The 13,002-nt window shown below is 40.0% G+C and overlaps 1 protein-coding gene across 3 annotated transcripts in view; it reads right to left on the bottom strand.

The window, feature by feature from the left end:
• The window catches only part of ATRN (attractin), a 162,824-nt gene that overhangs the window by 75,666 nt on the left and 74,156 nt on the right, over positions 1–13,002 (bottom strand). For all 3 annotated transcript variants that reach the window (XR_008466845.1, XM_054204306.1, XM_054204307.1), the window contains exons 16-21: positions 10,845–11,061; positions 9,370–9,555; positions 7,355–7,588; positions 6,495–6,632; positions 1,361–1,454; positions 408–460 (exon numbers count right to left, since the gene is read on the bottom strand). Coding sequence is in view for 2 of the 3 variants with exons in the window: in XM_054204306.1 (XP_054060281.1) it covers positions 408–460; positions 1,361–1,454; positions 6,495–6,632; positions 7,355–7,588; positions 9,370–9,555; positions 10,845–11,061 (922 nt within the window). In the remaining variant the exon portion in view is untranslated. The remainder of the gene's footprint in view (positions 1–407; positions 461–1,360; positions 1,455–6,494; positions 6,633–7,354; positions 7,589–9,369; positions 9,556–10,844; positions 11,062–13,002) is intronic.

The following is a 13,002-nucleotide window of genomic DNA, read 5'->3' as shown; positions in this document are numbered from 1 at the left end:
GGCAATTTTAAAACCTTACCCATTCTAACATGGAACAGAATGTTTAAAAAACCCAGTATTTTGCACTTACAAAAATTCTGAAGACGTGCTTTGGTTTTGACTTATTAGGCATGTATTTTACAGTATTTTCCAGAAGACCAGATTTGATTTCAAAGTCATGAGAAAAATATTCAAAAGTTTGTTCTGAAAGATCCAATCATCACACAGACCTTATCAAGAAGAGTATTTTCATTCTCTTTAAACAATACTTTTGTGAAAACTGAAGTTTTTTAAAACGATTTTTTAGTCATTCCCTTAATCCTCTGTATTTTAAACAGATGCTGAGACAACTAAAACTAGTTTTAAATAAGATCTTTTAAACTTCAAACACATTTTTTATCTCAAAACAAAATCCCAAGAGTACTCACAGTAACACGTTCCTTTAAGTGGATTTCCCTGATATCTATTTTCAACTTCACACCTAAAAAGAATACATATTTTTTAATAAATGGATTTTTTTTTCAGTTCTATTTATTCCCACAGCCACTAAAAATCAGAAAACACCACCTGTGCCGATAACAGTATACAATTAAAAATGAAAGATGCATGTCTGAGCTATATTGGGCTGCTGAAGAAATTTCACAATCCCTGCATGTCGAACTAGCACACAGTAAAATTGAAATATAAAATTCTGGATATTAACTTTTGCATCCATTTGGAATGTACTTATTAGCTCTTCATAATGCAGGGAACTGGATTACTACAGTCAAAACCTGAAGTTTCCATTTACGTTTACAGCTATTCCAGGATGTAGTCCTATAAACGTTTGCTTATGTGAGCAACACTTTAAAAATAAACCTGGCAATGAAATCATTTGGAATGAAATTATTTCCACTAACATTACACTAAAAGCATTTCAGTTACGTTACAGAGAAACCTCCAGCAAATTTGTTGCTCTGAAACCGCTCCATTAAAATGCCAGAATGTCAAAGTCTTATTTCAGATATATTTACACTCCCTCAGAACAGCATCACAGTGCACAGACAGCAAAAATATACCAATTAAAAAGAAACTATTGAGGGATAAAGTAAAGTGGTACATATAGTTTGGGGGGTGGGGGCATTATTTTTTCACCCCATCCCTTCTGCATGTCATTCTCAGTTGAAATGTTCCTAAAAATGGAAATCTTCAGGAAATCATTTTGTTCGTGCTATCCCCCCAGGGGAAGCACGGCTGGCTGGACCCTCAATGAAGTTAGTCAACTGTCAGCAGGAAGAGCTGAGCAGAGACACTGTAAATACAATCATTAAAAAATGTAGGGGTTCCATGCCGGTATGTGCATAGCCTTTTAATTTCAAATAACAAAGTGAAATGAACTCACAGTTGACACTCGTCTCCTTTTATTCCCTTGGTAGTGCAGAAACATTTCCCTGTATTTGTGTTGCAGACAGACGCGTGGCCGTTGCACTTGCAAGCTGTTGAGCAGAGGGGGGGGAAAAGATGCATGTTAAATGAAGAAAGAGAAACAGATTTGATAGCAATTAACTTCTTTAGTTGCCAAACTGAGATACATCAACAATTAAAGTACATATGAAAACCCATTTGGTACTCTCTGGTTTCTTTGTGCTACAGAAGGCAGCCAAAAATAGAACCATGCGTCAAAACAGAGTGAGTGTGGGCTCCAGGATTGATATTTTGTATGAAATCATGATCAGACTGTGCTTTTTAGCCTCAAAAATTTATTTAACTTCCTCTCTTGTTGTTCAATGGCACTAGGGATATCACAACTGGTAGGAAAAAACCAATATTTGGAATAGTTTTGGGCTTGCTAACACATTTCAGTCAAACTCAAAACTCTCGAGAGAAGAGTATTTTTGCAAATAAAGCAGAGCTCATGGTGCTTTTAGGGCTATTTCTAGAAATAGCTAGACCTTTGAGAAAATAATGTCATTATCAACAATGTCAGTGCATCTGCAGTGTAAAACGGCTGGTGCTAAGAATACAATGTCCGCACTGTAAGGGGTTTAGGGTGTGTGCCCCAATGCAGTTTCGAATAGCTTTTGCCTGGTCCCGTGAGCTGAATGCCACTGAGTCGTGGTTGAAGCAAGTCAGGCGTGCCCCTAGACTAATTAAGATTTGTGGCATGCCCAAAATAGACCAGCTCATATACACTCAGCCTGCTCAGAGATGCGAACCAAGGTACGACAGTGGGGACGTGCAGGAGATTTGTTGCAAAAGAACGCTCCTGATTCAAATTAAATTGCTAAAGTTGACACACTTTGAGACTTACTCATAAAGAAGTAGAGGAGATATATGTGCAAAAAACACACCCCGAACCAAACCAATAAACAACAATACCGACACAAGCAGACCTCTTTGAGATAATGTTCACTATAACTAGAAGAATGGATATAGTAACTTTTCCCAGAAGGTGGGTGCCTCTTAGAAGTTGTTCTACCAATGAACTAGAAGGTGCACTCATCTAGAGCTGTGCGTGGGAAAGTGTACAATATAAGAAGGCAAAAGGTACACGAAGATCCCTCTTTTGCAGTCTCCGAGCTTCCTGGAAATAGTATGCTTTAAAGGCTGGTGCCTCCTTACTAAGACGACATATGCCTTCACATTAAGAAGGCATGTGCCACCCCATGTACCAGCAGATTCTTAGATATGAAGTCTCCATCTTGAATATCCTTGCCAACCTTGGACCTTATTTTATGAATCCTTTTGATGTCATCTTTATATTGGCATATAATGGAAGCTATATTGTATCAGGGACACTTAATTGCGCTTCTCAGATGTGGATGACTGGTTTCCTAGCAGCAACACGGAACAAAATACAAAGAAGCATAAAGGCCTATTGTGGGAACAAGTAGACTGAATGAAGATTTGACAAAATAATTGTATTCTGTGAAGCAAACACACTTCTCATTAATGGCACTTTAAAAAAAATAATTCTTAATACTATTGAGAATGCCTTGCACTGCCTTCCTTATGCTTTGCAAAAGGTAAGCAAAGTGAAAGTCAATCAATACTCAACACACATAAAAATTAGGAGAAATTTCAAATTTCATGTTGTTTAGGTGCAGATCAGTGTATCTTGAGCACTAACATTAATGCTTCCTCACCCTGCTCTTTAGCTACGTGCTTATGAAGAAAACTGAACACTCAAACACCTTTATTTAAAACAACAGTCTTATTTATTTATCCATTTTTCTATGAGCCCCGTAATCGGAGATCATTCACTATAAGACTGGAACATGCACAAAGAAGAGAAGTTTTCTCATGGCTTTTCAGTCAACTATGAAGTTTGGAAACAAACTATTAACAAAACATACTAGACACCCTTGCCAGAGTCTTAAGTTTCCCTCCAGAGTCTGATGCTAGAACAGAAAGCCAAAATTACTGGAAATGGCTTTTTGACTGTGAAGCACGGTAACAGTCTGATGATGAACCACCTCACAGCAAGTCTCCTTCCACCTTCTTCACAAAGCATGGGTCACAGACTCATTCAGAGATGGTCGTGGGCATCTCCACTCCTCTTCCTACATTTGTGACGGTCCAGCTTCCCAACAGCAACTGCATCACCCACCTGCCCAACACCGTTTTTCCCTGCCAAGTGCATTACCCATCCTCCAAGGCCCCACGCAGCCCTGGGAAGGGGGAGCAGGCAGGACCACGGTGCCAGCAGCTCATCATGGGCCACCAACAAACGCTCCACAGAGGCACTCAGAAGCGCACAGCAGCAATCTGATTTCAGGCATAATAGCGCCTTCCGTTCTCTTGCAAATAACTTTCTTATCTACCGCTAGCATATTTTCATGTGAAACTTTAATCAGAAAATTCAAAAAATCCTGAATGCAGAGAAAGCACCTTGCAGCTATTTTTACATTTGATGTGCTGCATTTCCTGCCCTTCCCGATTAACACTTCCCTACGTTGGACACTTCCTAAAAGCAACCGCTGAGGAGTGATTTACCTACCATTTAGTTATTATCTGCCCCGCTCCGCAAACACCAATGCCTATGATGATATGCAAACAGTTCTTTCAGAGAAGTAACTGCAGTTCGTCAAAAATTTTTTTCAACACAAGCAATATAGCAGTGCGCACCTGCCCTGGTGGCACAGAGCAGCAAAAAAAGGCATCTTATTCCATTCACTCTTTTTATTCCTCCCTGGCTTTTGAACCCCATTGCTACCACATACAGCTCTGCATAGCCGTACTTGTTTAAAAGGCAACCATGATGCTAATCGTGTCACTCAAACTCTCGATGGCTCAACAAAATGGGAAATACCACACACCAGCAATTTTTCCAGCACTGAATATTTGCCACTTTGAGGATATTTATGGTCCCCATGCTGCTGGGGCCACTGGGCTAACGCTGCAGACCTGCACATCAAAGTACAAGGACACACACTAGGTACTAAGCGTGAAAACGCAGACCCTTGTGCATCAGGACGGAGTGTACCAACAACCATCTCCAGCACGGATGTGACCGCGGGCTCTAAAAACAGAGCAGCACACAATATTGCACATAAATGCACAAAAAGAGTGGAATCAGCACATCATTAATGGGAAAGGAAGGGGGGGACCATGGGTCAGAGGAGGGAAAAAGCAAGATTTGGCTCGGCTGCCCATCAGCCAACCCTTATCTGAAGAATTCCCCTCTGGAAATGTTTTCACTGAGCAAAAATTACTAATGGCCAGCAGCCGCTCTGGCTGCATCAGGATGATTTCCTCTCACTTTCCCTCTTCCGATCCACCTCGGTCTTTCTGCCCAGCTTCCTGCTTTCCTCATTCTTTCGCCTTCACAGTAAATAGCGTTAAATCACAGCAAATTAAAAACCTGGGCCCAAAGCACTTGAGAGCAAAGCACTTTTGACATGAGCTACTAGTTTCATCAGATAACGAATGAATGCTGTTCCACAGTCTCTCAACACATTTTCTAATTTCTTTTTCAGGCATCTGGATTACTTTAGTCTATCATTCATTATCTCAACAACAAACTATTTCTGGACAATCCTCATGTGAAAGAGTCCAAAGTAACTTATTCTCAATTTCCACATAGATAAAAAAGCGACAAATATCAAAAGGGACGTCATGATCCAATGATTAAACCTGAATGCTTAGAGTAGGATGATAAATTTTCTCGGGCAAACTCAGTCTCTATTTATTAATTCCTGCACTTCAAATTATCTTCACCCAAAATGAGTTTAAGAATATCAGCAGTATTTAATCTCACAGATAATCTTCTGAAATAAAGTGTCAGAGATGCACCTTATCCTTTGTACGCGTGCTGTTGTGCTGTCTCTCATAATTTCATATCCCAGCTTTTTTCTAAGTAAAGCAGCCGTGTCCCTGTCTGTGATCTTTTCACACCCTTCATTGAATCTGTCTGCTGGGACGTTCTCCTTCATAGCTTCAGCCATCACTTACTACTTGCTTTAGGAAACAGGACATTCATGCTCCAGATACTGACTCTCATCTTCATCCAAAAGGTCAACGCTACTTCCAGTAAACATAATAAACGAATTTCCAAGTATTTTCTACTGGATTGTCTCCATGCTTGGAAGGAGCAACCGAAACTCTTCAATATCCCCTCATTAATCACCTTCACTTATTTCTTCTGGGATGTCTACAAACCAGCCACACTCATTTCATGGAAGAACTGATACTACTCTGACACCAAACAATGTCCTTTCTGTTCTACCTCTTCTATCACTGTATCTAATGATATCACTCCACTTAAATATACTCCATCAAAAATTCTTCAGAGCAAGAAGCACCTTCCCTTACATCTGCAGATCACCTAGCACAGATGGATTCTGGTTTACAACTGGTCTCCCCATGCTGCCCTACAGAATTTGCAGTAATTCAGAGTAATATTGAGAGGTTCAAGGTCAAAACTTCAAATCTTACATGTTCGTTCCTCAGCATCACCAGTACTGGTCCTTCAAGAAAGATTTTTCCCCAGGTTATTAACTAGATCTTGCATAACCGAAAAACATTCTTTGTACCAAAGAGTCCCAAAGCACTTTACTGACTTCTACAATTTTAACAGGGATCACCTAATCCTCAACTGAAATCCAGCCAACTCCTCAGTGAAACATGGCAAGCCTTTTATGAAACAGACAATTGTAACAATAAACGCACAATACATTAACCAAATGTAATGGAAGGTGGAATTTAGATAAGCAGAAATTCGTTCAAGACATTGGGATTATCACTGTTTCTTTTCAAAACAGGATCATCAAACACTAATTTTTCACTGTGGTCATTTAAAGTTTACAAAGGAGGGTAAAAAAAAAAATCATCTTTATCTTGTGGAATGAAAGTCAAATAATTTCATCAAGCAGTTTCCATATTCCATTTGAAGAAACAAGGATTGTGCCTTGCTTGCAGGAAAGAAAGAAACGTATTATCTGGATATAGTTTCAGTTAAGATAGCAGACAAATGACTAAAAACCAAAAAACATCAAAGACTTCAGCGCGGGAAGAAGATTTAAGGCATCACTTACGCTGACATGTTCCTCCATTAGTGGGATCACCATAGTAGCCTGAGATACAAGTTTCACAGTGTTTCCCAGTTGTCAGATTTTCACACTTCTCACAGATGCTTTCATTTATACACTTACTGTGCCCGTTACACTGGCAGGCTGAAGAAAACAGAAAAGGATGAGTATTTGTGCTCAAATACAGTGCTACGCATAGAGCCCCAGAAGTCTGTGCTCTGCAGAGGCTGAATGCAACCATTTCATGCACTTTCCGAAGAGGTTCTTACAGTCTTGCTAACAATACAAGAATTCAAAGAGAGGTGTGTATTGAAAATGTGAAATTTAAAGCAACACAGGGAAAACTGAACTCCAAGACACTATGTGCATATTGGACACACAGGACTGGAAAAAGCTAGTGGGACAGATTTACAAGAAGGAACGGGGAAGAAAGGATTTAGCAGCAGTCCAAGTAATTTTATTCTGCATGTATGGATTCAAATCCATTATTTCAGAATCCCCCTGAGCATTACTAACAGTTACATCACCCTTCAAAGAAAGAGTTGCCTTTCTTGCAAACAACCCTAAAACAAACAAAGAACAAAGAGTTTAAAACTTCGTAAATGTTTGTAGGCAAAGGAAAAATTTCATGAGAGTAATGCATAAATAAGTTTTCATGTAGCAAATCTCCACAGCTCACCTACAGATACCTACTCAACTCCTTCCATCTCAAATGTGTTATTTCTTGTTTGTCTTCCAACTTCTTTTTCTCCCTCCATTAAGAGGAGGGAACACAGACATCTCCACAGTCTTAAAAAGGTCTCTCCCCTCGCATTTAACTGTTGTTACCCTTGATATGTTTGAACAATTACGCGTTGCTCATTTACCTGGACACTGAATAAAGGACCAATTATAGTTGTTCTCCACAGGACACATGCTGACATTAAGGACGGGCTCCAAGCTGTGCTTCCCTGTTGCGGACGGGGTTGGCATCTTGACCGGGCCTCTGTAGGAGCCTTCGATGCACTTCCCCTTGCCAGTGTTGCTGGGGTCGGTGCACCAGCCGCAGCCGGGCTGCTCCAAACAGTGAGCACACGTGCAGTAGCCTGAACAGTTTTCAGCTATAAAAAATCCAACCCAAACATCAAATCGTGGAATAAATCACCATCCCAAAACACAGGCAACAATGAATGTAGAAACCCTTGTATGTCTTTTGTGACCCTAAGCATTTATCCCGCCAAATCTGTAAATATTTATTTCTGATACTCACAGTAACACACATATATATATATTCATTCCTATCAGTATATTTATTCTAGAATCTAAGATAGCTACTAACACAAAGGTTGAATTAATCAGTAAGTGAGTTATGAAACAATGCAATACACACGTAAAGTTTTTCTAAACATTAAACACCACCCACTAAAACCAGAGGTTAATGTTCCCAACTACAAAAGCCCTCCAATTGATTTACAACAGATCAGATTATAAAATGAGCCATCTGGAAGTAAAGGCTAAAAAAACCACAGTTTGTTTACTCGCATTGAGTTTCTTCTTACCACACATTTTAATATCACACACTACTATTTCAAGTATTTATCTGAGCCAAGAAGCACAGAATACCAATACAAAACAGAATTTGTCATCTTAGGAGGCTCAGAGCGCCACGTGCAGATCCCCTGGGCCCAGGAATCAACCAAATCAGCGAAAAAACCATCACCACCCTTTAACTGTTCCTTTCTCAAACGGGATTGTATTTCAGGGGTGACAAACTCTTTATATCTAGGAAAGTTTTTCTATTCTTTTCCCAATACCGTCTTGAAAAAAAATTTGTAGATTGTTGATATTCTAAGATGAGCAGGCTTTCTATCTTAAAATCGGCAATATTTGCCTTTAAAAAAAAAAGAAAAAGTAGTAGAAAAACATCATTTTCCATTATTTCAGCTTACTCATCTCCTGCCTGATGCTTCCTCCAATTTTTGACTTCTGGCAATACGGGAAGTTCACACTCTTATATTTGACAGTTACCCAAAACTAATTTTCTCCATCTCTTATTTTGCAAAGCTGAGTTACCCAGCTTATTCTCATCAGCTTCCAAAAGTTCCTGGAGCAACTGCACCAACTCGAACTGCCCAACCTCCCTCCTGGGGAACACAGGCACTCCTCTCCCTCTGCTACCCCAAGAGCCCCGGCTTTCCTGACTCCCCTGCTCACACTCGGCTCCTAAAGAAGTCAACGTAAGTAAAAATAATTTCTGAAACTGTTCAACCACTTTTTAAATTTCTAGACTATTTCCCCACATTTTGAAAACAGAAAGCAATATTCCAAAGCACCATAAATCTTTTGCAGTTTGCTCACATCTACCTAAAAGGGGAAAAAAATTAAATCATTTATTTAAAAACTAAGTTAGAAATTCCTACTGTGGGCTATACACAGACAATACTCCAGAATAAAACAGTCCTGTAAACCCTAATTGGGATTTGATACAGATAATCTAATATTAAATTACATGGCTCCATATATGAATAACAGAGATACAAAAAAAAAGTTAATCACATGAAATTATGTAACAATTAATTTGAAGGATAGGAATTCAAATAATGAAACAAGTACTTTTCCACTGGCGGGGGGGAAGAGTGGAGATTTCATCACCTCACTTGAAAGCCTTCACTATCCGCTATTTAGTTTGATAGTTCCCATAACTGGGGACCTAATTCTGTAATGCTTTACTTGATGCAGGACGGTGCTGCACACACTGAGCTCCTGGGGTGAGGCACTTCTTATTTTTGAAAATCCCCTGGACAGGAGAGCTGATGTGCAGCATTTGACGACTTTTGCTAGCAAAGGTCTGCAAATGCAAGGGCTCCAGCCCACCCGTCAAGCCACAGAAGCCATTACTCACGCGGACAACTGCTCATGGTGTACCACTCCATGCACTGCCCGTAGGGGAAAGAGGCCACGTAAGCGTTGGAGTCCACGCACTGCTTCATGTTGCTGCACCACATGCACTCGGAGCTGCCGCTCGTGCACTCCCCGCAGACGGTGCGCAGGGCGCAGGGCGTGCGGCACTGCTTGGCGCTGTGGTTAGCTGCGGGCGGGAGGGACAAGAGGAGTCAGCTTTCCTCCCGAAAGATACAGGTAACGAGCCCCGAGACAGAAAGACAGAAGATAAAAAGCCCTGTCTGTTACTTGGGCTGAAAAAGGAGCTCGTTATCACAGGCTTGAAGCTCTTCGTTTGTGGTGTGGTGTTGCTGGATGGAGCTGGAGATACCACTTATACCACGGTGAGTATGAGAAATGCAGTAAGTACTGCAAAATCATTTCTCTTATTACGTATCCCCCATGAGCGTTAACACTTTTTAAGGTGGACAGAAAACAATTTAAATGGTGTTACGAATGTGGTCTTTATCTCTCTGCAGGTCTGTCGGTGTGTTCCTTAGCTCTTCTCCCAACTGAAGTGCTGGGAAGAAACCCCATGTTGTATGTGAGCACATTGGGATGTGTTTTATTTGATCAGTTGCACACATAAAATGAGTATTAAAAGCAAACAGACTCAGGAGTTTCTGGTGTGAGCCAGTGCTTTATCATCCGTTTCAAGTAACTATTCTCGGACCATAAAAAACAAGATAGAGCTTACACAAATTCAAAGTGCTGCAAGTTAAATACACAAAATTTTGAGTTCAGGTTCCACATTCATGATTTGCATCCTGCACTTCCACAAAGAATGACTTAAAGTGGTGTAGCTTACTTACAGATTTCATGTAATCAGCCAACTTTCTTAAAACTTTAAGAGGCGCTAATTGGTATTCAGAAATAATCAGCTATAACAGGGAGTTCACGGACCAAGCCATTTGAAAAGATACACAGTTTCAACAAAGCTGGAAGAGTTTTCCCAAAAGCAAATAGCTTCTTTTTCAAAGTTCTCATATCTCAAAAGTGTCTTGCCCAATTAATTTCAAACTTTGATAAAATCCTCCTCTGGCTACAGAGCAGAGGGCGGAGGGGAGAAAAGGAAGTTCAATTGGAAAGTAGCTTTTATTTTTTTCATTTTTTTTTTTTTTTAAATGGGAGATTGCTCCATAACATAATTAACCTAAATGTCACATTCAGGTACACAATTTAGAGAAATATAATTAAACTATAATGTACTTCAAGCATTTTACAGTTAACAGTGTAAATGTAGAGCTATTTTTAAAATCCCCAACTCCTGTATGAAATCACTACACACGACACTCTTTCAGGACCACTTTTCTTTGGCAAAGCCACAATGCATCTAGTTTTAGACGGAATGAATGGGATTTTCTTTACTCTCTAGGAAATACAAATACTTATTAGTCAACCTGCTCTCCGTGAGACACAGAAGTTAGATGTTGTTACCTGGCCTTTCGCAGACACTGCCGTTGACTTCGTTGATACACGTTGCTGCCTTCAGTCCCTGATGGAAAGGCTCAGCTAAATAACCACAAAATCCAGCATCGCTTGGTTCATTGGGGAGCCACTTGAGCAGGGTGTTGGTGAAGGGAGACATGTCTTCCCAACACCAATACGACACGTTGATTTTCCTCAGTCCAACCCACGGAGTCAAAGTTTTAGGCTAGGAAGAAAGGAAAATGGTAGATTTAATACCCAGGTTTCTTTACCTTAGGTATTAAGAGAAAATACACATCACCATGTAATGCTCATAACAACTTTGCCAGGTTAGGTGTTGCAAAAATGTAATAAGGAAAATTTGTTTCTCAGTGCTATTGGAATTAAGTGCCACAGAGAAATCTTTCAGGAAACACCTTTTTTTTTGTTGTTGTTGTTTTTTTTTCAAATGACATTTCTAGCTATCTAAATCAGGAGGAGAACAAGTAAAACACTCATGCTGGCTGACTATGAAATTAACCGCAAGTTGGTCTTCGTACATTTGTGACTCCTATAAATAGCTAGACACAGGAAAAAAAAAATAATTCTGGAGCTACAGTTTGATATGAGGAAGAAAACTAGCAGTCCCCGACACAATTTAAATGATACAAGCTACCTAACTCTGCAGTCTGGCTAGAAGACCTCTGCTGTTTCAGACTGCATATATATGGATATATGGAGGGGTGGAGAGACAGAGCAGGTCAAATCTAAATTAGTATCGCTGTAATAAAATTCTCAATATGAAAAACCCATAATACAACTATTTCTGTTGGCAATTTAATTTTTGGCACACTTTTATTTACAGGAGATGCATTTTAACTGTATTGGTACAGTATCTTATTTTACTGTTAAAAATCTTTCTCCATCAGGGCGCTTTGGTGGCACAGCTGTTCTAGGAAAGCCTTAGATCATACATCTTCTGTTACTGCTATATATAACCATCACCTACCTCAAACCGATTTTATGCACTCGTAAACCTTAAAGCCTCAACTTCTAACAGCAACAGGGTTACACAGCACTATGTGCCAACACCAACACGTTTTCTTAATATTATGAAACATCCATACACAGCTTACTTTAAAAAGGAATAACTGCAAAGTACAGCCTCCCCCAGCCCAGCAGCAGCGTGCCACTGAATGGCAAAAGTTCAAGTACCAGACACAGGTTGGCTTTTTAGCAAAGGCATTTTCCCACATTAAAAACATTCAATACTAATATCCACTAAAAAGGGCTAATAGTCTCTTCAGATTTCTATGGCTCACTTTTTAAAGGACAGTGTAGACAAAAAAACCCCCTGTAAATTAGCAACTTTCTTCTCTCTCCAGTGTAAGGGTTCAAACATTATTAGGTTGCCATGTGTCTTTAGGAATTTGCACTACACAACTACTGGGATATCCAGGAACACCCGTAGCTATTAGAACCACATACTTTTAAAATATACCAGGCTTGGCTTCCCCTCTTTACAAAAGATTTAACAAAAAATCTTGCTTGAATTGCATCTTACCTTTTCTTGGATAAATTTAATCCCCCTCTAAAACCCCATAACTGTTGAAATGCTACTTTAAAATTACAAAGGGAATCAAAGCAGGGAATGTTCTCCTTTCAACAGGGGTATATTTCTCTTTAGCACTGAAGTACGTACCCCTCTGAAAGGCAGCAATCCTACCGCCTCCAGTCTCACTTTTCATATATATGAAACTCTTCCTGATTGCCAGCCCTGCCCACAGTGGCCTCTGGGACCCAAGAGGAGTTACTCTGATGTGCCGTCAAGCCACAGCAGCTCTACAACCTAAACCAGGATTTCAGCAAAGCCGCACAGCATTGTTCTTTGTTAGGGCTTTAGCACCACCTACACAACCTGCCCTGAATACCTCCACACTTCTGCCAGGGACTGGGGGGAAAAAAAAAAAAAAAAAAAAATTTATTTCATTGATGCATGAAGAGGGACAGATTCCAATTCACTTCTCACTGGCTCCGACAGAAAAGCACCTGCCACTAAATCAAACGTAAATAACTCCCAATAAGCCAAACAGCTCTGCAGAATAAGAAACCGACATTTTAAACGGCCACTTTTCTGAGCAGAATAAATAACTTTAAATGCTTTACATTAAACACCTCCGGTACCCCA

This window comes from Rissa tridactyla, chromosome 5, assembly GCF_028500815.1.
Source record: "Rissa tridactyla isolate bRisTri1 chromosome 5, bRisTri1.patW.cur.20221130, whole genome shotgun sequence".
NCBI classification, from domain to species: Eukaryota; Metazoa; Chordata; class Aves; order Charadriiformes; family Laridae; genus Rissa; species Rissa tridactyla.
Note: the sequence above shows the minus strand (reverse complement) of the source record. Positions and strands in the feature narration are given on the sequence as shown.